A 26,715-nucleotide genomic window follows, 5' to 3' on the forward strand; every position below is an offset into this window, starting at 1 on the left:
GCTGAACCTGTGCGTCTGGAGCCTGTGCTCCGCAACGGGAGACGCCACAACAGTGAGAGGCCCGTGTACCGCAAAAAATAAATAAATAAAAAAGTACAAGAATGTTCACAGGATCATTATTCAAAATAATAAAAAACTGGAAACAATTCAATTGTCTATCAACAGTAGAACTAATAAATTCTGGTATATTCATAAAATGGAATAGTATACTAAAGTGAAAAACTACTGCTATAGGCAACAACATGGATGAATCTCATACACATATTGAACAAAAGAATCCAGATGCAAAGGAAAATATGCTATATGATTCTTTAAAGTTCAAAAATGGGCACTAATAAACCCTTCCACAGATATCTATGTGCAAGAACTGCCCAAGCTATGGTTGCCAGGAGCTGGGGGGAGTGGGAAATGGGGAGCTGCTGCTTAATGGGTAGAGTTTCACTTTTGCAAGATGTAAAAAGTTCTGGAGATGGTTGGTGGTGATGGTTGCACAACAATGTGAACGTACTTAATGACACTAAGTTGCACACTAAAAAATGGTTAAAAACAAAACTGCCCAATACAGAGTCTGCTCTGAGGCGAAAGCTCTTGTGAGGCAGCTAGGATGTGATGAGCAAAAATGCCTGGGGATAGTAGTTCCATCCCCAGCTCATAGAGACAATGCCCTGCGTAGCCCCTGCCACCTCTGCAGTGAAAAAAAAGACCAGAGTGGGCCTTGCTGAGTAGCTCAGCAGAGCCAAGGTCTCCCAATGGCTTTCCTACTCCTTGACATGAGAAGTCTTCCTAGAAGAGTGCCTAGTGACCCACATATAACTAGTGGTCTCTGCTCTTTCTCCTCAGCTAGCGTTACAATCCCAAGGCTAAGGCAAGGCTCCTCTCCAGTATAGCAGACAAGGCCAAGATTCTTACCCAGGATTCCCGAATTAACAAAATGTACCAAGCTGAAATACTCAAGGAGATCATTCTGGATGGGAGTCCCGGAGATGAGGACCCGTCGGCTGGTGTTCAAGCTGTCCAGGGCCTGGTAAGTCTGATTCTCAGAGTTCTTGAGCCTGTGTCCCTGAAAGGAAATTAATTCTCACTTAGGCATGGGCACAATGTGGCCTCCCTAACAGTAGCAAAATCTTGTATAGACAGGCAAAGAGGAATCATGAGCGTTACAGGTCCTGAGGCCCTGGGAACTGGGCAGGGGGCAGCAAAAGTGAGAGTTTACCCACTCTCTTGGGGAGAAATGCCAGGCTCAAGAGACAGACCTTCAGCTTCTAGACCAATGCTATATCCATAAAGAATGGATTCTCTATTTCTTCCCCTCCTCTTCCCTGCCCCACCCTCCAGAGCCATAGCAGCCTGCCTATCCTCTTCAGAGATCATTCAGACATGTTAGAGACCCGTGCTTTCAGGGAATCCTCCCCCTGCACTAGCCCAACCATCCTATAACCTCCTAAGCCAGATGCCTTCTGTATTAGTCTCCAAGCTATCAGTGCTAAGGGGACTTGGTCCAGGCTCCTCCTCTCCTCTTTCCACAGAATCCAGCCAGCTCAGATATCTGAAGAAAGAGCCTCTCTCTGCCTCTCTTCCCCAATCCCTATACCACCCACCCCAATACACACCTGTTACTTCTCTTTTAAGCCTTTTTCAACAAAATGGTAAAGGACCCTATCAACTTTCCTCTCTCCCCAAGAATCACACGGGCAAGGTCAGGCCTGCGACTTTTCTACCCCCAGTTCCTTTCAGCCCCACACTGGGCAGGGCACGCAAAACACAACCACCAGTGAAAGAATGAACAAATAAGCCAGCCTTTCACAGTGCAATTAAACACAGACCCTCCACTGACTCTCCCATCTGTGGGATCAAGCCCAAGCTCGTTAGCTTAGTACTTCTCAATAAGGACCCAGCTGACTTCTGTGACACTCTCCACAGCTTGTCACAGTCCAGGAAACTATAACTCACCACTCCTAATGCTGGGTTTCCTTAGGTCTCATTGTCCATGCCATTCCTCTGCCCACAATTCTCTTCCACAGGCACATTCCTCAAATGTCACCTCCTATGCAAAGCCTTCCTCAATGACCGACCCCAGGCTGTTGGCGTCTCTCACCTCTCGCTCTTATGGCACTCTGTACATAACAGCTGTGCACTGAATCCTTTTAATGTGCCAGGCACTATACTAAGAAATTTACCTATATTCTCTTCCATAATCCAGATAACGATCAGATGAGAGGAAATTACGATACCCTTTTAGAGAAAATGAGGTTCAGAGAGGGGCACAGTTATCCAAAATCATGCTGGTATCAAGTAGCAGAACTGAGATTTGAACTCAGGTGTGTGAGATTCTGAAGTCCGGGCACTACACTACTCTGCCTCTCATCTACTGCTATATACACTAATCACATTCGATTGTACTTTATCTCCTCACCAAGGCAGGAACTTTTAAAGGCAGAGACCACATCAGATTTGCCTTTGTAACAGTGCACGGGACAGAGCCCCACACAGAACACTGCTCAGTGAATGCTTGCTGAAGAATGAATGAACAAGCAACATTGCTAATGAAGAATTAGACAGACACCCATAGAATTTTTTTTTTTTTTTTTTTTTCTTGCGTTATGCGGGCCTCTCACTGTTGTGGCCTCTCCCATTTGCGGAGCACAGGCTCCGGACGCGCAGGCTCAGCGGCCATGGCTCACGGGCCCAGCCGCTCCGCGGCATGTGGGATCCTCCCGAAACGGGGCACGAACCCGCGTCTCCTGCATCGGCAGGCGGACTCTCAAGCACTGCGCCACCAGGAAAGCCCCCACCCATAGAATTTTAATTAAAAAAAAAAAAAAAAAAAGACTGGATGTTGTATACCTAAAATGAAAACATTGTATGTCAATTATATCTGTTTAAAAAAAATTTTTTAAAGACATCCTAAACAAAGAAAATAAACTTAAAAATGACTGGAGGATCCAAGTAACAGCCCTGAAACAAAAGGCTGATACTTCTGAGCTGAAGAGGGAAATAAGACCTGAAACTTGTGAAGAAATTACCCAAAAGGCCCTGGGGAAATGGGCATGCATTGGATCCCTCTAAACTGAAGCTCCCTGACGGCAGGCAATCATGAGATCCCCAGGGCCTGACACATAACAGGTACTTAATAACTCAATTAATGAACTGAACTGATGCACTACCCCTGTGGGTCTCTGTGAAAAGGAAAGCCAACCCCAGCTCCTGTGGGACCTTCCTGGCTCCAGACCCGGCTCCTGCCACCATCGGCCACGGATTTAAAACCCAAATGCTGGCATCTCAACAAATCAAATGTTTGGCCAGATGAAAAGTTGTCAGAGTTCTTATTTATAAGCTGTTGCTGAACTTCTGTTCTGGCAGAATTCTCAGGTTATCCTTTTTTTTTTTTTTTTTTGCATTACGCGGGCCTCTCACTGTTGTGGCCTCTCCCGTTGCGGAGCACAGGCTCCGGACACGCAGGCTCAGCGGCCATGGCTCACGGGCCCAGCCGCTCCGCGGCGGCATGTGGGATTTTCCCGGACCGGGGCACGAACCTGTGTCCCCTGCATCGGCAGGCAGACTCTCAACCACTGCGCCACCAGGGAAGCCCTCAGGTTATCCTTTTAAAAGCAAAAAATGAAACCAAGATTAAATACCACCACTTGTCTCTCTGAAACATGAGCCCCATGAGTAGATTCTTGTTTTTACTGCATTTCCCAGCATCTGACTTCCTTTGTGTTCTAGCACTTGTAAAGGAACATACATGGGTCCAGATGAGGCATACAGGGACAAGTCCTTCCATAACCAAGCCAAGCTTCTCCCTACACCAAACTTTGGTTACAACCAAGGCATTAAGAGAGAAGAAAGAGCCAGGACTTAAAATCTCAGACCTGGTTCAAGTCCCAGCACTTCTCTGAGCTTGTCTCCTCATCTCCAAAACTGAGATGATGACGATGATGATGACGTCAATCCCTCCCCTGTTCATACACCTTACAAAATGCTTCCCTATATCCTCTTTCTTGATCTGTATCATGTCCCTTTCAGGTAGACCATGTGCTATCTACTCTACAGTCTCAGAGCAGTCTCGTCTGCAGTCATGCTTACAAGTGTGGCAAAGCCAATGCTGATCCCAAGTGTTCTGACTCGCCCTGTCTAACTCAGATTACAATGTGGATCAAGATTTTGTACAGTTATTATGCTATTATTATGTTATTATTTCTGTGTTCCAAAGCATCAGCTGGGAGGAAGCGGGGAACATGAAAGCCTGGGGCAGAACCTTCTCTTTCCCAGATCCAAACAGGACAAACTTCTCCTAGAGTAGGCTGACTATCTTTCAGGGCTTTGGCTTCCTCAGGTGTCTGACAATTAACACACCGCTGACAAATAAAAGGTAGAAAAAAAAGGAAAAAACCATAAATAAGTAAAAGGTAGAAGAGCAGAAGGGAGGGCCAGGACCCTGCAGTGTGGCAAGAGGCAGCCTGGTCCCTCATGCCAGTCAGCTCAGAAAACAGGAGAGAATGAGGAAGAAACGAAACACTATAGAGCAGAAGAAAATCTAGATGACCCCCAGTCCTCAAGGGCTCAGCAGCCTGCCTTCCCTTCCCTTCCCCAATGCCCTGGCCTCTAGACCAGGCTCCTGGCACCATCCCCCTCCATGGTGATGAAGCAAATGCCAGGGTCCTGGACAATGGCCACGTGCATACCCCATCTCAATCTGCTAAATCTCTTACTCCTACCAAGGAATGGCCCATCAGGGTATCGGAAGTTGGCAGACATGCTGGACTCTTCATAAGGACAAAAGCTCAACTGGGAAACAGCTCGCTACTAGCAAGCATGGTACCCCAAAGTAAGCTTTTCTTCTCTGTCCTCTCCCCAAACCCTCAGATACAGGGTAATCTATAGTCCCCAGAGCACAGTCAAGCCTGCCAATTAGTTGACAGATGGGGCCAAGTCTTTCAGCCACCTCTCCACTAAAGCCCCAGGGGTGTGCAAAGTGACCTTACCTTCCCCAAGATGTAAACAATGGCAGCAGGCTCAGGGTAGCCAAGTCCCCTAAAGACGTGGGAAATTCTTTATACTGGGAAGCTCCCAGCCACTCTCACTCCTTTCCAAGTAGTTGCATCCCTACCACCCTTCATGTACAATGCTGGAAAAGGCCAGAGAGTAACAACTGACGTATTTTCCTTAGTCCCAGAGAGTCAACACAGACTCACAAGGTGTATGGACTATCCACACTGGACTTTCCTATCTCCGTGCTTCTGTTCACGAGTCCTCTCAGCCTAGAATAAAAACCAAAGCTGAGGGGACTGCCTTGGTGGTCCAGTGGTAAAGAATGCACCTTCCAATGCAGGGGACGTGCGTTGGATTCTTGATCGGGGAACTAGGTTCCCAAAAGCCGCAGGGCAGATAGGCCCACACACCACTACTACTGAGCTCATGCACCTCAACTAGAGAGCCTGCATGCCGCAAACTACATAGCCCACACACTCTGGAACCTGCATGCCACAACTAGAGGAGAGAAAACCTGCAGGCCACAATTAGAGAGAAGCCCACACGCCACAACGAAAGATCCCACATGCCTCAACGAAGATCCTGCATGCTGCAACCAAGACCCGACGCAGCCAAAAAAAATAAATTAAATAAATAAGTACATACGTAAATTAAAAAAAAAAAATTAAGGGACTTCCCTGGTGGCACAGTGGTTAAGAATCTGCCTGCTGATGCAGGGGACACAGGTTCGAGCCCTGGTCCGGGAAGATCCCACGTGCCACGGAGCAACTAAGCCCATGAGCCACAACTACTGAGCCTGTGCTCTAGAGCCCGTGAGCTACAACTACTGAGCCCGTGTGCTGCAACTACTGAAGCCCATGTGCCTAGAGCCTGTGCTCAACAAGAGAAGCCACTGCAAGTAGGAACCTGCGCACCGCAACGAAGAGTAGCCCCCACTCACCACAGCTAGAGAAAGCCCACGCACAGCAACAAAGATCCTACGCAGCCAATAAATGAATGAATGAATGATATAAATAAATAAATAAAAGGCCCTGCATGAGATAGATAGACAGACAGATAAGAGACTTCCCGGCGGTCCAGTGGTTAAGACTCTGCGCTTCCACTACAGTGGGCATGGGTTCGATCCCTGGTCAGGGAACTAGATCCCACATGCCATGTGGCACACCCCAAAAATAAAATAAAACAGAATTTAAAATAATTATTTTTAAAGGTGAATTATTAAAAAAAAAAACCAGCAACAAAAAACAAAACAAAAACAAAAAAACACCCAGAGCTGACATGTACCAAGGTCTTATGACATACCAGGCACTGTGATAAAAGCTTTCCTTCATTTAATGCTCACAATAATCCCATAAGGCAGATATTATCACCCCATTTTATTGACACAGAAAAAGAGGCTTGGGTGGTTAAGTAACTTACCACTTACTCTGAGAAGTGGCAGAACCAGGATTTGAACAAAGATCTCTCTGACCCTAGAACCTATTCCCCTAAACACTGTACCATGTCTCTCCACCCATCCAAATTCCTCCCACCCTTCAAAGTCCTTTGGTCTAGGAAAACTGTCTAGAGGCAATAAAACCAATCAGCCCACAGCACCTCACTCTCCTTGGCATTCCAAGCTCTGCTTAACCCCTCTTTCGGCAAATTGGTACCATGGGCTTTCCCTCCCATTTGCCTCCTCCAAGGCAGTACGTTCTGTCCTCTGCATCCCCCAGTAATCGGCACAGCCCTTGGATGGCAGTTCTCAGTAAGAAGACATCGACAGACTTTTTCCTACCACCCAGACAGCTGAGCGTCAAGTACCTCATCACATATGACCAGTCCAACACTCCCTCTCCGGAGGACTCCGACATGAAGGCGGAAAGTCTCATAGGAAATGATGAGGATGGGAGAAGGCACTCTGGCTCCACGCTGGTTCATAAATCCTTCTACAACAAAAAAGGTGTCAAGGGAACAAATCTGAGAATATCATAAAGAAAAAGCCAGTTTGACGATTCTTTAATTTAGCCTGGAAATAACTATTTCAACTCTTTCCACAGGAATTCTACTTTCTGTCACCCCCTCCCTGCCCTCAACCCTGCCCATCAGTGAGGATACACTTAAGACAGGAGCAGGTTGTATAGAGGAGTGCGGCCATGTTTGTTAAGGCTCCTACCCAGCTTTTGGTCTATCTCGTCCTTAGAGCCTCCGTCGATGGCTAGAGGTTGGATCCTCCCTCCAAGCCATTTCCCAACTTCATTGTACCAGTTCTTCACTAGGCTGGAGGGCGACACCACCACTGCCTTGTCAATTTCTGGCTTGCACTCTGGACTCTGGCGCAAAAGCGTCCACATCAATGTGATGCATTGCAGCGTTTTGCCCAGGCCCATCTCATCAGCCATGATGCAGCCATGGCTACCAGGGATGCGCCGACTGGTGACACACTCCCACAGGAACTTCACTCCCTGGGGAATAACAGCACTCAGCCCACTTTGGCATCCACACTGCTGCTGCCCCAGGGATGACAGCCCCTCAGGTGCAGCCCCTACCCTAGCCCAAACTCACCCCCCCACCCCCCATTTACCTCTCTCTGATGAGGCCTCAAGACCTTACTGAGAATAGGATCAACGACCACATGGACAGGGAGTTTTTCCCTGAGAAAACACAACAAAGAAAACACGGAGCTCAGCCACAGGCAAGGCCACACCCTCAGAAAGTTGTGTCCTGTTGATTCAGAGGCAGCTGCCTAAGAGAGGACTTCCTTGGCCTGGTGCAATCAAACCATACCAAATTCCTCTCCAGGGTGAGCAAGTTAGGAGATGGAGATGGGTTCCCTATGTCATCACCTTAACCTTCCCTGTGCCCCTGGGTGAGCCTGGTAGGAATGGATAAGGAAACCCCACCAACTGGACATGTCCACATGTTCTTCCCCAGGCACTCTCCTTCCCCACCTACTCACTCTGGATGGTACAGTAGTCATGACAGCACTCTGAAAACATATGCAGGTCCCAAGGTGAAATCACACCAAAATGCTCTCTGCCCTCCAGGTTTGTACACTTACAGGACCAGAACTGCTCAAGAAATACCAGTGCACATACTTGTCAAGCTTCAGCTGGTCGTGGGCGCTCAGCAAGGGAGGCTCGTACAGAACCAAGGCACCTTCTTCCAGAGGGTCATGGAGGGCCCGGCGGACCCCAGCCCTTTTGAGGCCCAATGCCCGGAAGCCCAGAGGACCTAGAAACCAACAATTTGTCACCTAAGCCTCTAAGTTGAGGAGCTCCAGCAGGCCCAGCTCAAATGCCTATCCTTCACATAAACTTTCCTAAGCTTGCATATGACCCCCTCTCCCAAAAACCTCTCCAAAAGCAGTTTGGGCACCTATGCCTGACCATTACCCCAGTCTGCCTCAGATCAGAGTTTTCTCCATATGACTTCTCCCATTCAACTACAAACTTCTGGGGGGCCAGGTCTCGTTCATCTTAGATCAAATCAATCCTGGAAAGGTCTGAAACCCTAAAGGGGCCTTTCAAGACTAAGAGGTCTTGAGAGTTCGCCTCCTCCCTCTCAGCCCTCAGTTTTAGCACAATTCTATGCCCTACATAAGGCAGGGGGAAACCCTATAGAACCTAGGCCTCTGACAGAGTCAACCTCATAAAGGAAATGCTACTGAACTCACTTGGACTGAATGTAGCCTAGGTTCATCAGCCACCCTGGCCCACCAGGAGCTTCCTGAACACTGACATATCCCCACCAAGAAGATGAGGGGCAGTTAGTCTTGGTAGCCTTTGCCGAAGCTGTCAAACACAGACTTCACGCAGGCCCCGGGAAGGTCACCCCATACATAGTCACCACTGGACTGGCATCTTTAATTCCAAGGTAAGCTGTACTTACAAAAGCAGAGGTTTTAATCTATTCAGGCATATTCACATGTGACTAACTTAAGAAATAGAAAAGTCTCCATTTTTACCTTGATAATTTGGAATGGGGATTTTGAAAGGCTTTGACAAAATGCTTCGAATAAATGCTTCCTAAAAAGAGAAGAAACAGGGATTCAGGACTGATTGGAGATGTTATGGGATAATATTTTTACAAATGCAGTCTAAAATGCCTGTTTAAGCATCGTAATACATTCAGAGCATTATATTTTGATTACGTTTCATTCAGATGCATCTAGAACAGGAGATGTGCTCCATATTAGATTAGGTTTTGTACAATGGCTTTTACCTTTGAGGGTTTGCATAAGGTTCCACAAATCCCCAGGGACAAGAGAGTGCCAAAGCAAATACCTAGCTTTGGTCAACCACAAGGCTCAGAGCCTTTAGCTCATGAAAGACCATGCCAAGTAAGGACACCTAACTATTCCCTAGGCTGCAGCGCCTTAAGAAAGCACCACAAACTCACCCAATCCCAGTACTAACAGAACTCCAATGTCTGGATTCAACCACCGTCCTACAGGGTTACATCTTTCCAAGCATAGCGCACATTTCCTTTTTTGTCATATCAGTTCTGCCTACTACATCCAATTCCCATATCAACTCTCACATCAGCCTCCTTGGGAACTAAACAGCCCTTCAAAGAGTAGTGGTAGCAGGAGTAAAAGGAGCGGTAGTATTAGTAAAATAATGTTGACAACAACAGCAAAAGTGACAACAATAATGATGATTAACAATGTATGCCAGATGCGGTGCTAAGCCCTCGCATTCATGTTACCATTTAATCCTCATTAACAGTCCTATGAGGTCCATATATTACTGGCATCCCCATTTTACAGATGAGCAAATTGAGGCTGAGTGGTTTCCCAAGTCACACAGCCATGACATTTGCAGGACTTTCCTGATTCCAGGCCCTTACTTGTAACTACTGGGCAATATGGCTTCCTAATCCAACCTGTTTGAGTATAGCCATGTGGATCAGCCCAGAGTCAGCAGCTTCCTGCCATGGGAAGGCACAATAGAGGGAAAAACATGAGAAAGAGGACATGAGAGAGGGGAAGCCAATCACCAAGAAAAAGCAAGGGACAAGGGTGACAGGAAGTCTCTGTGCCATCACTTCGGCCTGGAATCAGCACTGGGCTACGGGGCTGGGGCAGGAGGAGGCAGGGGAGTCCACAGTGCCAGCTCCTGAGCTAACTGAAAACTCCCATCAAAGTTCTGATCTATATGCACCTGAGCCCTCGGGGAATTACGATAGACTGTAAACCTCAACAAAATAAGAGCTAGAACCCAAGAGAGCAAGGCGAAAACAAGAGCAGAAACCCTAAAGGTAGTCTTAGTGGAATACATTAGTGCAAAAAGAAGTAATGAAAAATACTCCCTTCTAGCAATAAGGTATTTTAATAGGGAAAAAAGCAAGCCTGTCTTGCCCTGAAATTCTTACCTTTTTAATTCTGACTCACTTCTATACAGATTATATATTAAATTCTAGAAACTCAATGTACTTTAAATAGGAAAAATGTAATGAATATATTTGGCAATCTACTGGTAGAAAAGGAACGTGGAGAACTGAACTTCATCACCACACTAAATAACACGACAAGCCCAGGGTTGGAGAAAGGCCCAAATTCTTTATTTGCGTATTTCTTTGCAGCTGAATAAAATCTTTTGACTATGTTTAATTACCATAGCAATGATGAGAAACTCATATATAGAACATGCTAACAAAAAGCTACCTTTAAGTCAAAGGAGAGGGAAAGGGACTCTAATTTCTTTCCTAACTTGGCATCAATTCTGCTTTTAATTCTGAAACTATTATTTTCAAGACTGTCAATATAAGAGGCTAGTACTGAAGCTCTAAGTAGCCAAGAATTTATGCTCCAAATTTAAAAAGACTTTCCGTAAAACCCAGGAGCCACAAGTTCTGCAGGTAGAAGTGCAGGCTTGTGCAACTACTGTGGAAGAAGGTGAGGACCCATGGCCAAAAACATCTGAGGGCAGAGCCTGCAAGACTTGCAATGGCCAGCCTCCAAGAATCTGGTCCGGTAGTACTCACTAGACTCTGACAGAGGCAGAGGAGAAAGCATGCTCTCACTTTATTTAGTTACTGAAAATTCATACCACCCCTTCCTTCTGATGATAGAAGAGGGAGAAGAACATCCCTCCTCCCCCGCTAGGTCAATGCTTCCCGCTTCCACAGAGAGTCACTCTATCAGGTCTGCCTGATCTCTCCTGTTGTCTCAACTTCTCCCTCTCTACTAGCTCTTTCTCACCAGCATTTAAAACATGCTTAACTCTCTCCTATCTCAAAAACAAAATGTCCTTTGACTTCTTATCTCCTCCCCTTCAAACTTCTAGAAAGAGTAGTCTGTCTCCCCTTCCTTATCTCTCACTCCTCCTATCTTCTGCCCCTTCCACTCTTCTGAAGTGATTCTGGCCAAGGTCACCAATGGCCTACAAGACCTTAACTCCAAGGGATATGTTTCTACCCTATCTTACCAGACAAAGCTGGCCACTCCTTCCTCTCAAATATTCTCTGCTTTTGACTTCCATGACACCACTCTCCCAGTATTTTGCCCTTCTGGGACCTCATGCTCAGTGCCCTAGCGCACTTCTTCCTCTGCCCAATCCCTTTAAAAGTCAGTGTTCCTCAGGGCTCAGCCCTAAGCTCTTCTAACTGTACATTCACATGGACACTCCAATACACTTTGTAGGTGTGAAACAAACTCTATGCCAATCACCCCAAATCTATTTCCAGTCCATAACTCCCTCCTAGGTACCACACCCACATCTGCAAATCCAGACATCCTACAGGACTTAAAACTGATTGTGTCTAAGGCTAAAGTCTTCATCTCCAGAGCTGCACTGACTTTTGTGGTCCTGAAGCATTTTTGCCTTTGGGGACCCTTCCTCCACAGCTTTCAAACAGGCTGTTCCCTCTATCTAGAACACTTCCTGTTCTCTTCACCTGGTAAACTCCTCGCATCCTTCAGAACTCAATCTAATCAGCATGTCCCTCAGATTCGGGTTTCCACCAGCCTCCAGACTGTTAGGCCCCCTGTTTGCATACACCCACCACATCCGTACTTACGTCATATAGTTCTATAGGACAACAAAATGAATCCGGAATGAAAACAGTCCCGGAGGACTACACACCACTTTTTAAAGCTCAAGAAAACGATTAAACAATGTATTACTTAGTGAATTATATATATATGGTAAAACTATCACAAAAAACAAGGGATGATGAATATAATTCAGGATAGTGACTACCTCTGGGAATAAGAAAAGGGATTATGAATTTGATGATGTTCTAGTCCCGGATGGTGGGTTCACAGGTGTTTGTTTTATATTTTATATACATTATACATACATGTTTTTGTATTCATCAAATACTATGTAAAAATGTTTTTAAGTGTTTACTGAATGCACAAATAACTAACCTCCACTACACATTCCCATCAACACACTCCCAATTTTCCTTCAAAATGTCCCTGTAAAGGAAAAACACGATTCTGTGTCTCCTCTACTCTCAATACTACACTTCTTCTGACACCAGATGTGTGGGTTTTCCATACATGAAGCAAATCTTCGGCTCTGTGTAGGTGCCCTACAACTTAATTCCAACACTATCTTCCAGGAGAAAGCATGAGATCCTAAAAGGGTTCAGTCCCACGTGACTGCCTTCCCCACTGCTTCAGATGCAAATCTCAAGTCCAGGCGGTTACCAGTGCCTCTGACCACAAGCTATAAATCAAATGTTCCCACAACCCCCTCCTTGGGTTCGATTAATTTGCTAGGTGGCTCACAGAACTCAGATAGTTTACTTACTAGATTACTGATTTATCACAAAGGATATTAAAAGATATGAATGAATAGCCAGATGAAGAGACACACAGAGGGAGGTCTAGAAGGGTGGTGAGCACAGAAGCTTCTGTCCCAGGGGAGTTTCGGGTGTGCCCCTTCCCGACTTCCAGCTCACCAAGTCAACAACCTGGAAGTCCTCCAAACCCTCCCATACCTTTTGGGTTTGTAAAGAGTAGGACTGATTAAACATTGGCCATTGGTGGTTTGGTTCCCCTGGCAACCAGCCCCAAAGTTAAGTGCTTTACAAAGTCATCTCATTAGCAAATTCAGGTGTGGCTGAAAAGGATTTGTTAGGAATAACAGAAGACACTTTTATCACTCTTATCACAATCCAAGGGTTTTTGGAGATCAGTGTCACTCTGTCCCTCAGAAAGTTTGGAGGAAAAAGCTTTGGATGGAGCTAGGCAGATCTGACAACTCTGTAACTTTGAGCAAATTACTTAACTTCTCTGAGACTCAGCTTCCTCATCTTAAAAAATGAGAGTTACATGAAATAATGCACAGAACCTGCCACTTGATGATTACCTTTGATTTTACTAGAGGATACACATGAAAGCTGTAGGACTCTGGTACTTCTTAGAAGCCATATGCAGAGTCAGAGACAGTTCTCCGACAGGTTCCAACACCCTGCCATAGCCTTCACTCTCCTGCACCCTCTTGTCCTCAGCAATCTGAGCCACCTGAGATCTGGTGCCCAAGTAGCTATAAACAAGGGGAATTCCAAGTCAGGCACACAATCTCTAAGGAAAGAGGTCAGGCCTTTTCCAGGCCCCAGAAGCTGTGGGCAGGCCCAAAGCCCCCACTAAATCATCTGCTGGCTACTGTGTGAGGACCGAGAGAGCCTCCCTAGACAAAACAGGGCACACACAGACATTGGCAAGTTGCAGTTAGGGCTTACATGTTGGCTGCTGTCCAGACACGGTGGTCGATTCGTTAGTTGAGTCAAAGGTTTCCGAAAAGGAGACAGGAAACACTCCTGGCTCTGGGTCTCACTGCTGGATTTCCGTTTCTTAGGAGTCTAGGAGAGAGAATTGGGGAAGGTGAACTCTGGAAGATATAGAGTTCACCACAATGGCAACTAACATTTAAAATGCGTATTAAGTGCCAGGCACTGTGCTAAACTCTTCACATGTACAATATTATCGTGTATCATCTTCACAGTAATCCTAAATTACACGTTTATATCCTGATTTAACAGGTGAGAAAACTGGAGCTTAATGAGGTTAAAGAACTTGCCTAACCTGAAGGGCACTAGAAGAGGTAAATGAAGTGGGCCTGTGAAGGGCAAGTCCATCAGTAGCACAGAGTCAGCTGCCCACAAATCTTCACTCTAAAAGCCCCAAGGAATACTGAGTGACCCTTTGCTCCCTCCCTGAGTTTACCAATGGAGGGCAAGAGTTCAGCTGCTCCCAACTCCCAGGCCTCTGAGACCACTCTCAACCAGCCACACCATAGCAGTGAGAACACCAGCACTGAAAGCATTTTCTGAAGCAATCAGTAGCAGACAACACCAAGTACTGCCCCAAGTTCAAGTCTGAGACCCATGTAAGTGGCAAGGGGCAGCCAAAGTGTCTCCCTCACAGGTAGAGGAGCTGCCTGCACACCAGCAGTACAACTACAGAGTAAGCCCCACTGAGCCATCAGGCAAGAACCCACTTGCACCAGGTTGCCAAGGTATTGGAAGCTAAGGCATACCTGAAACAGAAACACCAGGCTACTTCCGCTCTCTCTACAGGCTTTTACTCACTCACTAACCCCGCCCAAAAATGCCTCTGAGAAGTTCCTTAGCTAATCTCTTCCTCCAAAGTTCCAGTGGCCAAACACTGCTTCTTGAATTGCTCTCTGAAGTACATACTACATCTTCCTACTGATTTTGGTTACATAGGTCCTGCCCACAGCCAGCCCCAGAAAGCCTCCAAGGCAGAGCCCAGTACAAAGTCGACCACAGTGCCCTTGAGTATTTGCAGGGACTGGAGGGGCATTACCCCTCCAATCTAGGCCCAAGGGAGCTCAGACTCTAAGGTAGGCCCAGTACACTCTACTGTTCTGTGACACTGGGCAGGTGACAAAGAGCAAAAGAGCGGGCTGCTAGTTGCTGTTGGGGAACCCCCCTTTTTTTCCCCAAGGGAGCCAAAAGCCCAACCCAATCAGCTCTTTGCTTTGGAATGCCCCTTCCTAACCAGGAAAATTGAGGCATATTAGCTTCTAACGAGCACCTTGAGAACAAAGATTTTATTTATGTGGTTCAATGCCTGACACATAGTAAGCACTCATTGCAGTTTACTAAAAGAGGCTTCTGGAGGTGACGGGGTTCACTCCATGTAACCCCAGAAACCAGGTCTAGGGTTCCTTTCTGCCTCAACAGCCTGCACCCCCACCTTCCCTATCCCCTTGAGGGCAGAGGACTCACCACTGCTTCAGGCCGCCAGTCTTCCTCATCACATGGTCGGCCTTCCGGTTTTCTCTTGGCCAGCTGACTGGGAGCTAAGCTCCTCCTCTGTAAGGAGAGGACGGAAAGTGAGGCCATTAGACACCGCCATGGGGCTAGCCACAGCCTCCCCTAGGCCCATATTTACCATTCTGGGCCCAGGAACATAAAATGTCAAGTACCCATCAGCCAAAGGTCAAAGGCACCCAACAGCTGAGAACGCAGAACCAGCCTGGTAAACAGCGGGCTGCTACATTACTGAGAGCATGGGCTAATTAAAGAGGGAGCATGGATGGAGGGATTACAGCCAGGGGCTGAGGTTTGGGCCCAAACTGTGAAAGTGTCGGTCTCCAGTTAGCCGAGGCAGCCGAGGCGGAAGAGAAGGCCAAAAAGGAAATACCCAAGCAGAAATGAGTAGAGGTCTGGGATGGGGCAAAGAGGCAAGGTAGACTGCCAGACTGAGCAGAGTGGAGTCGAGATAATGTTCCCAGGTGGACGTGAAGGCAGAGGGCAGCTGCGGGAGGAAAGGGTAATCACAGGCCAGGAGAGAGGCTACAGCGGTGAAAATTCGAGGCCTGGGGAGGGCGAGTCCGGAGGAGTGCGGATGCCGGACTGAGGGAGGCCGAGCAGGGGTCCAGGCAGGACAAGTAGAAGACCCGGCCTGGGGAGGGTAATCCCAGGCGAGGCCGGAAAGAGCAGCAAGGCTGCTCAATCCCAAGCACTCCCCCTCAACCTTCCTCTTCCCAAAGCGCGCGTTAACAGCCGCCAGGACTCCCGGGACCCGCCAGGCCGGGTCAATCGAACCTCCCGCGGTGCCGCCACCGCACCATCCATTGGCTGCGTTCGATGACTTCGGCGCTCGCGACCCAAGGACGGGGGCAGGCCTAGCGCTGTGGTCGCTGAGAGGCCTGGACTCTGGAGCTGGGTAGGCTAAAGGGACGAGCGAGAAGGAGGGACTTAAGAGGTAGGGCGGGGCCTGCAGTGGCGGGAGCCGTTGGGCGAAGTGGGAGGGGCGAGCGCCCCCGCCGGTTTTTTGCCCCCGCGGGCTGGACTCCAGCTCCGGTCCACTGCCGTTTGCGGGAGGCCGGTGAGCTTTCCGGACGGCAGCTGAAGTGACAGTTTACCTCCGACGGGGCCGCGGAGGACCTGCCCCTGTGTGCGGAAGGCTGAGAAAGGCGGCACGTGTGTGTGTGTGTGTGTGTGTGTGTGTGTGTGTGTGTGCGCGCGTGCCGCACCTGGAGAGGAGGTCGAGGTTGGAGTCAGATGTCGCTTAGCCCGGCCCTCTCCTCCCACCTCCACCGCCGGCGGTGGAGGGAGTTTTTCTTCCTGGACTCCCTACTACGTGGTCGGCTAGGGCAGTGAAAGCCCCCAGGGGACGTGAACTTAAGGTCTGGGGTGTCTTGGAGGAAGCTACCTTCCTTTCCTAGGGAAAACCGTGTTGGTGGTAGTGTGGTTTCGGAGTCAGGCCTAATCCTGTATACTCAGTCTCTGAAAACGTCAATTACTTCATACCGAAAATTTACATTATATTAGTACTTTGGCTATTCTGAGAATTAAATTAATGTGCTTAAAATTCTCAGTATAATGCCAGGCACAACCCAGGTGCTCACTAATAATAGTAAGGGTATACAACGTAGCATTTACTGCCAGGCACTTCTAAGCTTCTTAGTTATAATAATTCATTTAATGCTCACAACGGTAAGGTAGGTTTATTATTGTCCCTGTGGACTAAAAATCATTCACAACCAAAAAGTTGAGAGTTGTTTTATTTGGCGGGAATTTTTAGGACTTCAAGCCCAGGAGGCAGCATCTCAAGTAACCCTGAGAGAACTGCTCTGAGGAGGCGAGTGGGGAGCTAGAATATATAGGAGTTTTGCAACAAAGGGCAGGTAGTCTGGAACATCAAAAGATTACTACTAATTAAAGAAAACCAGAAATCGCAAGTTAAGGAATTTAATGCTTTTCTATGTATGGGAAGATGTAAGATTCTGGGCTCAATGAAATCATTCCTTTGATTTGCACCTTAGCTATCTGGGGCCAGTATCCTGTGCTTTCACATCCTGAGTTTCCTCAGGGCTCACCTTAGGGAGTGCCTGCAGTCTGAAGGGACTGCTAGATGGCAGGTATTCTTTGTTTCCTTCCTGAGTTCCCTCAGGGCTCACCACCTTCAGTGCTGGCTGCACAGCTGCAATCGCTGATGAAGGTGACACCCTTTGTTTTCTGATATGGCAGGCAGTATCCCATTTATCATCCCTATTTTACAGATGAAGAAATGCTCAGAGACACTAATCTAAGGTCACACACCTAGTGAGAATACCCAGGATCTGAATGGTAAGGAGGGGCTGAGCCAAGTTTTGTGGAGCCTGAAGCTTTTGTAAGTACTTATTGAGACCTTCTAAAATTAGGTACGCATTAAAATTAGGTACACATTAATATTTATTTAGAATGAGATTTTTAAAATTACGGAATCTTGGAAATTTAGGTCCCTTTCTTCTGAAACCTCTAGGCAATTTATCAGAAAGTCTTCCTGTTGCAATCTGGCTTCTCCCCAATTAGAACACTGACTACAAATCCCCAGTAACTTCTGGGACTCCCAGGGTCTGTGCAGGTCGGCCCTGAAGTTTACCTTTAGCTTTATGGTAAATCTGCCTCTGATGATAACTGTTACTATTTGCCTGGGGTGGGGCAGGGGATAATTTCTTACTGATTTTTAAATTATTTATTAAATTTTTAAGATAATTGCAGATTCACATGCAATTGTAAGAAATACAGAGAGCTCCCATGTACCCTTTACCCTTTATTCCATTTCCCCTAATGGTAACATTTTGCAGAACTATAGTATGACATCAAGACCAGGTTACTGACAAAAATGCAGTCAAGATACTGAACATTTCCATCACCTCCTGAGAATCCCTCATGTTGCCCTTTCATAGCCACACCCATTTCCTTCCCCCTCTCACTTCTACCCCTTCCTTAATCCCTGGTAACTAGTAATCTATTCTCCATTTCTATAGTTTTGTCATTTCAAGAATGTTATATAGGGCTTCCTTGGTCGGCTAGGCCGGTGAGCCTTGGCCGCTGAGCCTGTGCGTCCGGTCTAAAATTGGCTTTTTTCACTCAGCATGATTCTCCAGAGATTCATCTAGATTGTTGAGCCTATGTATATCGATATGTTTCTTACTATTGCTAAATGGTATTCTGTGGTGTGGATGTACTTCAGTTTATTTAGCTAGTCACAGGTTGAAGGGCATCTAGGTTGTTTCCAGTGTTGGCTATTATGAACTGCTACAAGCATTCATTTGCAGTTTTTTGTGTAAACATAAGTCTTTATTCTCTGGGATAAATGCCCAGGAGTGCAATTGCTAGGTTATAGAGTATTTGTATGTTTAGTTTTTTTGTTTGTTTGTTTGTTTGTTATACGCTGGCCTCTCACTGTTGTGGCCTCTCCCGTTGCGGAGACATTGAACTTTTTTTTTTTTTTTTGGCCACGCTGTGTGTTTGTTGCTGCACCTGGGCATTCTCTAGTTGCAGCGTGTGGGCATTCTCTAGTTGTGGTGAGTGGGGGCTCCTTTTCGTTTTGGTATGTGGGCTTTTCATTGCAGTGCCTTCTCTTGTTGCGGCACACAGGCTCTAGGGTGCACGGGCTTCAGTAGTTGTGGTGCGTAGGCTCAGAAGTTGTGGCCCACGGGCTTAGTTGCTCTGCGGCATCTTCCTGGACCAGGGATCGAACCTGTATCCCCTGTGTTGGCAGGCTGATCCTTGACCACTGTGCCACCAGGGAAGTCCCCAGTTTTTCCTTTTTATGGATCATGATTTTGGTGTCAACTCTAAGAACACTTGACCTGGGAATTCCCTGATGGTCCAGTGGTTAGGACTTCGTGCTCTTACTGCAGGGACCCGGGTTCCATGCCTGGTCAGGGAACTAAGATCCTGCAAGGTACGTGGCGTGGCCAAAAAAAAATGGTTTAAAATAAAAAAAATAACACTTGACCTAACCCTAGATCCCAAAGATTTTCTCCTATGTTTTTTCATAAAAGTTTTAAGTTTTGTATTCAAATATGTGATCCATTTTGAGTTAATTTTTGTATAATGTGTTATATTTAGGTAGAGACTCATTGTTTTGCCTATCGATGTTCAATTGCTGTAGCACCATGTTAAAAAACGATTAAAGAAGATAATTTAGGTGATACAAACTTAATTTAACACTTCATGAAGCAGACAATAGCCATTCAGAAAACTGCTAAATGGAGCAAAAGACAGGAAGCTTATAGGATAAAGAATAATGAATAGGAAGAGAAAAATAGAAAATATCTGATTGACTGGGGCCACATAGTCAACCCCATTTGGGGTGAGAAGGAACAGGAAATAAGTATAGAGCCCAGAGCTGACTTGACATTTGGGGATTGACTGATGATATAGTGTGTTTCTGTTGAAGTGGAGCATCTACGGGGACGTGAAGGTTATCTAAATTTCTGTATCACCACGAGCAGGAGTGGCTCCATTTGGGCCCAGACATTTATTTCAACAACCATTTGTTGAAAAAGCTATCTCTCCTTCATTGAATTGCTCTTGTACCTCTGTCAAAAATCAGTTGGGCATATTTGTGAGTACATTTCTGGGATCTCTGTTCTGTTTCATTGATCTATGTGTCTATTCCTCCACCAGTACTACACAGTCATTTTTTTTAATATAAATTTATTTTCTTTATGTATTTGTTTATAGCTGTGTTGGGTCTTCTTGCTGCATGTGGGCTTTCTCTAGTTGTGGTGAGCAGGGACTACTCTTTGTTGTGGTGCGTGGGCTTCTTATTGCAGTGGCTTCTCTTGTTGTGGAGCACGGGCTCTAGGCACACGGGCTCAGTAGTTGTGGCTTGCGGGCTCTAGAGCACAGACTCAGTAGTCATGGCACACAGGCTTAGTTGCTCTGCAGCATGTGGAATCTTCCTGGACCAGGGCTCGAACCTGTGTCCCCTGCATTGGCAGGTGGATTCTTAACCACTGCGCCACCAGGGAAGCCCCTAAACTCTTGATAACTGTAGGTATTTGTCTTGAAATTGGGTAGACTGATCCCTCCCACTTTATTTTCTTTTTCAAATTTGTTTTAGCTATTCTAGTTCCTTTGCCTCTCTGTATAAATTTGAGAATAATCTTATCTATGTTTATAAAAAACTCTTGCTGTGATTTTTTTTTTTTTTTTTTTTTGGTATGCGGGCCTCTCACTGTTGTGGCCTCTCCCGTTGTGGAGCACAGGCTCTGAACGCGCAGGCCCAGCGGCCATGGCTCACGGGCCCAGCCGCTCCGCGGCATGTGGGATCTTCCCGGACCGGGGCACAAACCCATGTCCCCTGTATCGGCAGGCGGACTCTCAACCACTGCGCCACCAGGGAAGCCCTCTTGCTGTGATTTTGATAGGAATTTCATTAAACCTGTTTATCAATTTGGAAAGAATTGGCATGTTTACTGTGTTGAATCTACCAATCCGTGAACACAGTATGTCTCTCCATTTATTTAGATTTTGTTTTATTTCATTCACCAGCATTGGGTAGTTTTCAGTATACAAATCCTGTACTGTGCATGTTTTTTTGTTTGTTTTTTGTTTTTTTTTTGCGTTACGCAGGCCTCTCACCGCCGCGGCCTCTCCCGTTGCGGAGCATAGGCTCCGGACGCGCAGGCTCAGTGGCCATGGCTCACGAGCCCAGCCGCTCCGCGGCATGCGGGATCCTCGCGGACCAGGGTACGAACCCGTGTCCCCTGCATCGGCAGGCGGACTCTCAACCACTGCGCCACCCAGGGAAGCCCAAGTACCTGTTTTTTCAGATTTACACCTAAGTTTTTTTTTTGAGTGATTGTTAATGGTATTGTATTTTTTTTTCCCCTAGTGTTCATTGCTAGTATATTGAAATGCAATTGGTTTTTGTATGTTTATTTTGTATTCTGTGACCTTGATGAACTCACTTATTAGTTCTAAGAGGCTTTTTGGTAGATTCCTTGGGATTTTTCTCTGTAAACAATCACGTCATCTGCATTTAGGGACACTTTTATCTTTCTAGTGTGTATGCCTTTTTTTTTTTTTTTTTTTTGCGGTATGCAGGCCTCTCACTGCTGTGGCCTCTCCCGTTGCAGAGCACAGGCTCCGGACGCGCAGGCTCAGTGGCCATGGCTCACGGACCCAGCCACTCCGCGGCATGTGGATCTTCCTGGATCGGGGCATGAACCCGTGTCCCCTGCATCGGCAGGCGGACTTTCAACCACTGCGCCACCAGGGAAGCCCCATGTATGCCTTTTATTTACTTTTCTTGCCTTGTTGCACTGGCTAGAACTTCCCGCACTATGTTGAATAAGAGTGACAAAAGAAGACATCCTGTCTTGTTCCCAATCATAGGGGGAAAACATTGTCTTTCACCATTATGTATAGCGTTAGCAGTAGGTTTTTTGTTGATGTTCATTAACAAATTGAGGAGTTCCCCTCTATTCCTATTTTTTTGGGAAGTTTTATCATGAATAGCTGTTGAATTTTGTCAAAAGCTTTTTCTGTATCAATTGATAAGGTCATGTGACTTTGCTTCTTTAGCCTGTTAATATGGTGGATTATATTAATTGCTTTTTGAATATTGAACTGGCTTTGCATCCCTGAAATAAACCCTGGATGGTTATAGTATATGATTCTTTTTATAGATTGTTGAATTCTATCTGCTAATATTTTGTTAAGAATTTTTGAATCAAAAAAAAAAAAATGGGCTTCCCTGGTGGCGCAGTGGTTGGGAGTCCACCTGCTGATGCTGGGGACACAGGTTCGTGCCCCGGTCCGGGAGGATCCCACATGCTGTGGAGCGGCTGGGCCCGTGAGCCATGGCCGCTGGGCCTGCGAGTCCGGAACCTGTGCACCGCAAGGGGAGACGCCACAACAGTGAGAGGCCCGCATACCAAAAAAAAAAAAAAAAAAAAAGAATTTTTGAATCTACATTCATGAGGGATATTAATCTATAGTTTCTTTTTTTGTACTGTTTTGTCTGGTTTGGGTATCAGGGTAATACTAACTTCATAAAATGAATTAAGAAGTGTTTCCTTCTCTTCTGTTTTCTAGAAGCTATTGTGTAGAATTGATATTAATTTTTCTTTAAATGTTTGGTGGAATTCTCTAGTGAAATCATCTATGCCTGGAGATTTCTTTTATGGGATTTTTAAAAGTAAGAATTCAATTTCCTTAATAGTTATAGAACTATTCAAATGATCTATTTCATATTAGATAGGTTGTGGTAGTTTGTTTTTTTTTTTGAGGAATTGGTCCATTTTGTTCCAGTTGTTAAATTTATGTGTGTAGAGCTTATAGTGTTCCCCTACTATTTTTTTGATGTCTGAGCACCTGTAGTGATATTCCTTATTTTATCCATAATATTAGTAATTTGTGTCTTCTCTCTTTTTTCTTGGCAGTCTTAGAGAGATTTATCAGATTGATCTTTTCAAAGAATCAGCTCTTTGTTTCACTGATTTTCTCTATTGCTTTTGTTCTTACTGTGTTTTCTTAGATTTTACATTTGTCTATTTGGCACCCATTAATCACAGGGACAAACTAATGATTAAAGTTGTTTACATCTCTCTTGCAACCTAGCTTTTGCAGGCATGTGAAAATCATATTACAGACTGCTCAATCAATCCCAAGTCTATATGCCAACCACTTCCTTTATTTAACCCTCATACTCCAAGCCAATATTTTCCCTGCCCTAAATCACCCAGGGCCAAGTACCAGATGACCAGGGACAGACCAAAGCCCACTAGAATTATTCAAATTAGCCAGTCCTAAACTATTTTCCTGCCCTGCTGTGTCTTTCCTGTGGAAACTCCAATAAAGATTGTGCCCCTCACTCCTTTCTGCCTCCTGACCAATACTGGTGCTTCCCCCATGGTCTTGCATAGTGTGCTATGCCTCCCCTTTGTAGGGGAACTGTGAGTAGTAACATTAAACTTTTCTTTCAGTGGCATTAACTTCTCTATATCATCATTCAGTCAGTGATCAACTGAGACCTGTTCATCAGTTTTCAATTTCATTGATTTCTGCTCTTGTCTTCATTTTTTCCTTCCTTTTGCTTGCTTTGGGTTTATTTTGCTCTTCTTTTTCTAGATTCTTGAGGTAGGAGATTACATTATTGATTTGACATTTTTCTTCTTTTTTAACATATGCTACAAATTTTCCTCTCCACACTGCTGTAGCTGTGTCCCACAAATTTTGTTGTATTTTCATTTTCATCCAGTTCAATGTATTTTTTTGCTTGAAACTTCCTCTTTGACCAATGGATTATTTAGAAGTGTATTCTTTAGTTCCAAGTATTAAGAAATTTTCTTGTTATCTTTCTGTTATTTATGTGTACTGATTCCATTGTGGCTAGAGAACACACTCTATATGATTTCAACTCTTTTTGGCTGTCGTTGAGATTTGTTTTATTATTGAGGATATGCTCTATCTTGGTATATGTTCAGTGACCACTCAAAAAGAATGTGTATTCTGCTGTTGTTTGATGGACTGTTATGTAATATTCATTAGATTTGTTAGTTGATGGTGTTATTGTAGATGTCTATATTTTTGCTGGTTGTGTGTCGAGTTGTTCTTTTAATTGCTGTGAGAAGGATACTGAGGTCTCCAACTATAATTGTGGCTATGTTAGGGCTTAATGCTTAAGTCTGCCATTTTGTTTTGTTTTGCTTTCTGTTTGTTCTCTGTTTTTCATTTCTCTGTTTCCTTTTGCCTGCATTACTTGCTCCCTATGGGAACATTTTTAGCATTTCACTTGGATTTATTTATAGTGCTTTTGTATAAATGTATTTATTTTTATTTTTGGCTGTGTTGGGTCTTCATTGCTGCATGCAGGCTTTGTCTAGTTGTGGCAAGTGGGGGCTACTTTTTGTTGCGGTGCACAGGCTTCTCATTGAGGTGGCTTCTCTTGTTACAGAGCACAGGCTCTAGGTGCACGGGCTTCAGTAGTTGTGGCACGCGGGCTCTAGAGTGCAGGCTCAGTAGTTGTGGTGCATGGGCTTAGTTGCTCCGCAGCATGTGGGATCTTCCCAGACCGGGGATCAAATTCGTGTCCCCAGCATTGGCATGTGGATTCTTAACCACTGTACCACCCAGGAAGTCCTATAGTGCTTTTGAATGTATGTCTTTGTATAGCTTTTTTTTAGTAGTTGCTCTAGGTATTACATTTTATCCATAATTTGTCCCAGTCTACTGGTGTCATCATTTTACTAGTTCAAGTATAGAATCTTTAACTGTCCTTACCTCCTTTGACTCTCCCCCATTTATTATAATTGCCTTAAATATTTCCTCTACAAACACTTAGGACAATATCAGAAAGTGTTGTAATTTTTGCTTCAATTATCATAATTTAGAAAACTTAAGAGGAGAATGAAATCCTATTGTGTTTACCCATATTTTTTCTTACTGTATTCTTTCTCCTTTCCTGATGTTCTAGGGTTCCTTCTTTTATATTGTTTTTCTTTCTGCTTAGAGAACTTCCTTTAGTTATTTGTTTAAGTATGTCTGCTGGTGATAAATTTTCTTAAGTTTTCCATTATCTGAGAATGTCTTGATGTCCCCTTCATTTGTGAATGACGTTTTTGCTGGGTATAGGATTCTGGATTGACAGCACTTGAAAAATATTGTGCTACTTCCTTCTGATCTCCATGGTTCTGATGAGAAATCCATTGTCATTCTAATTATTTTTCACCTATAGGTAAGGTTTGTTTTTTGTTTTTTGTTTTGTTTTTTTCTTTTTTTGGTCTGGCTGCTTTTAAGATGTTTTCTTTGTCATCGTCAGAAGTTTATGATGTGTCTTGATGTGGATTTCTTTGGTTTTATCCTGTTTGGAGTTTGCTCAGTTTCTTGAATTTGTAGGTTTATGTTTCTTGACAAATTTTGGAGATTTTCAGCTATTGTTTCTCCCAGTATACCTTTTCACCCCCTCCCTCTTTCTCCTGTCCTACTGGGACTCTGACATGAATGTCATATCTTTTGCTGTAGTCCCACCAGTCCTTGAGCCTTTTTTTTCTCTCCCTGTTCAGACTGGAGAATTTCTGTTGTTGTATCTTTGTGTTCACACATACTTTCCTATGTCCGCTCTGTCCATTCTTCCGTTGAAACCATCCATTAAGTTTTTTAAATCAAAAGTTACTGTATTTTTAGTCCCAAACTTAGAATTCGTTCTTTATATCTCCTATGTCTTCACTGGACTTTCTGTTTCCATGCTGAGACTTTCTATTCTTTTGCATTTATTTCAAGCATGTTTGTAATGGCTCACAGAATTTTTATGATGGCTGCTTTAAAATCTTTGCCAGATAATTCTAATATCTCTGTTATTGTGGTATTGGCATCTGTTGGATTTCCTTTTCTCTCAAAAAATAGAAAATATGGCAAGTGTCTTTTTTTGTTTTTTGTAACCTGGAATGTTATGAGACTCTAGATCTTATTTAAACCTTCTGTTTTAGCTGGCTTTTTTTTTTGGACACTGTTCAGGCAAGAGAAGTGAGGGCAGTGCCAAGTTACTGCCAGGTATACGTAGAAGTCCAGGTTCCTTACACAGCTTCCATTGATACCTGAGGAGGGGGACTTCTTACTGCTGGGCAGAAATGTGAGTGCAGCACCCTACTTGACCTTTTCTGACACCTCCCAAGTGGGGATGTTGGGGTACCCCCAAAAGCAGGAAATCTAGGCTGTACACGTGGCCTTTGCTGACATGGGTAAGGTAGGGCTACAGTTTTTTTCTGTGTTGTTTAGCTAGGCCAGAGCCCTTCTTGTCTAGACGATTTTCTCCTTGCTGAGCCACCTCTTTTTCTTGGTCCTTTGGCTAGAGAAAACGGGCTTTTATGGGGCTCTTCTGGTCTGTACTCGTTGGCATTTCTGGTTGCCAGTTTCTTCAGCTCTAAGAAAACTCAGGGAGCTCACCACCATGTCATTCCTCAGGAATCCCTAGGAATCCCAAGGTTCCTAGCCAGTCTCTCCTCTCTCTATCTTTCAGAGTCTTCTTATTTTTGTTTTATATATAAAGTCCAGGATTTTTAGTTGTACTTATGGGAGGAATAGGGAAAAATACATCTACTCCCATATTCCCAGTAGCAGAAGTTCCTATTATTATTACTTTTTTTTTTTTTTTTTCGGTATGCGGGCTTCTCACTGTTGTGGCCTCTCCCGTTGCGGAGCACAGGCTCCGGACGCGCAGGCTCAGCGGCCATGGCTCACGGGCCCAGTCGCTCCGCGGCATGTGGGATCTTCCCGGACCAGGGCACAAACCTGCGTCCCCTGCATCGGCAGGTGGACTCCCAACCACTGCGCCACCAGGGAAGCCCTATTATTACTTTTAAATGACGTTTGAGCTAGGTTGTAAAAAATAAATGGAGGAATAATTAATTAATACAGCTGGCAGAGAGCAGAATCTCAGAGAGAAGGAGCAGTGTGTATTAGAGCACAGGTGTATGAAACTGAAAGCTGGGATGCATGGCCTTGGTGAGAGCAGGAGACTGAAGAGTAGGGAAA

The 26,715-nt window shown here is 45.2% G+C and overlaps 1 protein-coding gene across 2 annotated transcripts in view; it reads right to left on the reverse strand.

The window, feature by feature from the left end:
• RAD54L (RAD54 like) overlaps window positions 1-16,029 on the reverse strand; it is a 26,165-nt gene extending 10,136 nt beyond the window's left edge. Inside the window, exons 1-9 of one of the 2 annotated variants that reach the window (XM_007463948.1) lie at window positions 16,000-16,029; window positions 15,178-15,264; window positions 13,666-13,785; window positions 8,936-8,996; window positions 8,067-8,202; window positions 7,553-7,622; window positions 7,145-7,433; window positions 6,793-6,917; window positions 910-1,060 (exon numbers count right to left, since the gene is read on the reverse strand). In XM_007463948.1, the coding sequence (XP_007464010.1) occupies window positions 910-1,060; window positions 6,793-6,917; window positions 7,145-7,433; window positions 7,553-7,622; window positions 8,067-8,202; window positions 8,936-8,996; window positions 13,666-13,785; window positions 15,178-15,264; window positions 16,000-16,029 (1,069 nt within the window). Of the gene's footprint in view, window positions 1-909; window positions 1,061-6,792; window positions 6,918-7,144; window positions 7,434-7,552; window positions 7,623-8,066; window positions 8,203-8,935; window positions 8,997-13,665; window positions 13,786-15,177; window positions 15,265-15,343; window positions 15,791-15,999 lie in introns of those variants that run through there. The other variant, XM_007463949.1, reaches the window with a different exon arrangement.
• Between the last annotated feature and the right edge of the window lie 10,686 nt (window positions 16,030-26,715).

The sequence above is a fragment of the Lipotes vexillifer genome, unplaced genomic scaffold (genome assembly GCF_000442215.2).
Source record: "Lipotes vexillifer unplaced genomic scaffold, Lipotes_vexillifer_v1.1 scaffold13, whole genome shotgun sequence".
In the NCBI taxonomy this organism is placed as follows: Eukaryota; Metazoa; Chordata; class Mammalia; order Artiodactyla; family Lipotidae; genus Lipotes; species Lipotes vexillifer.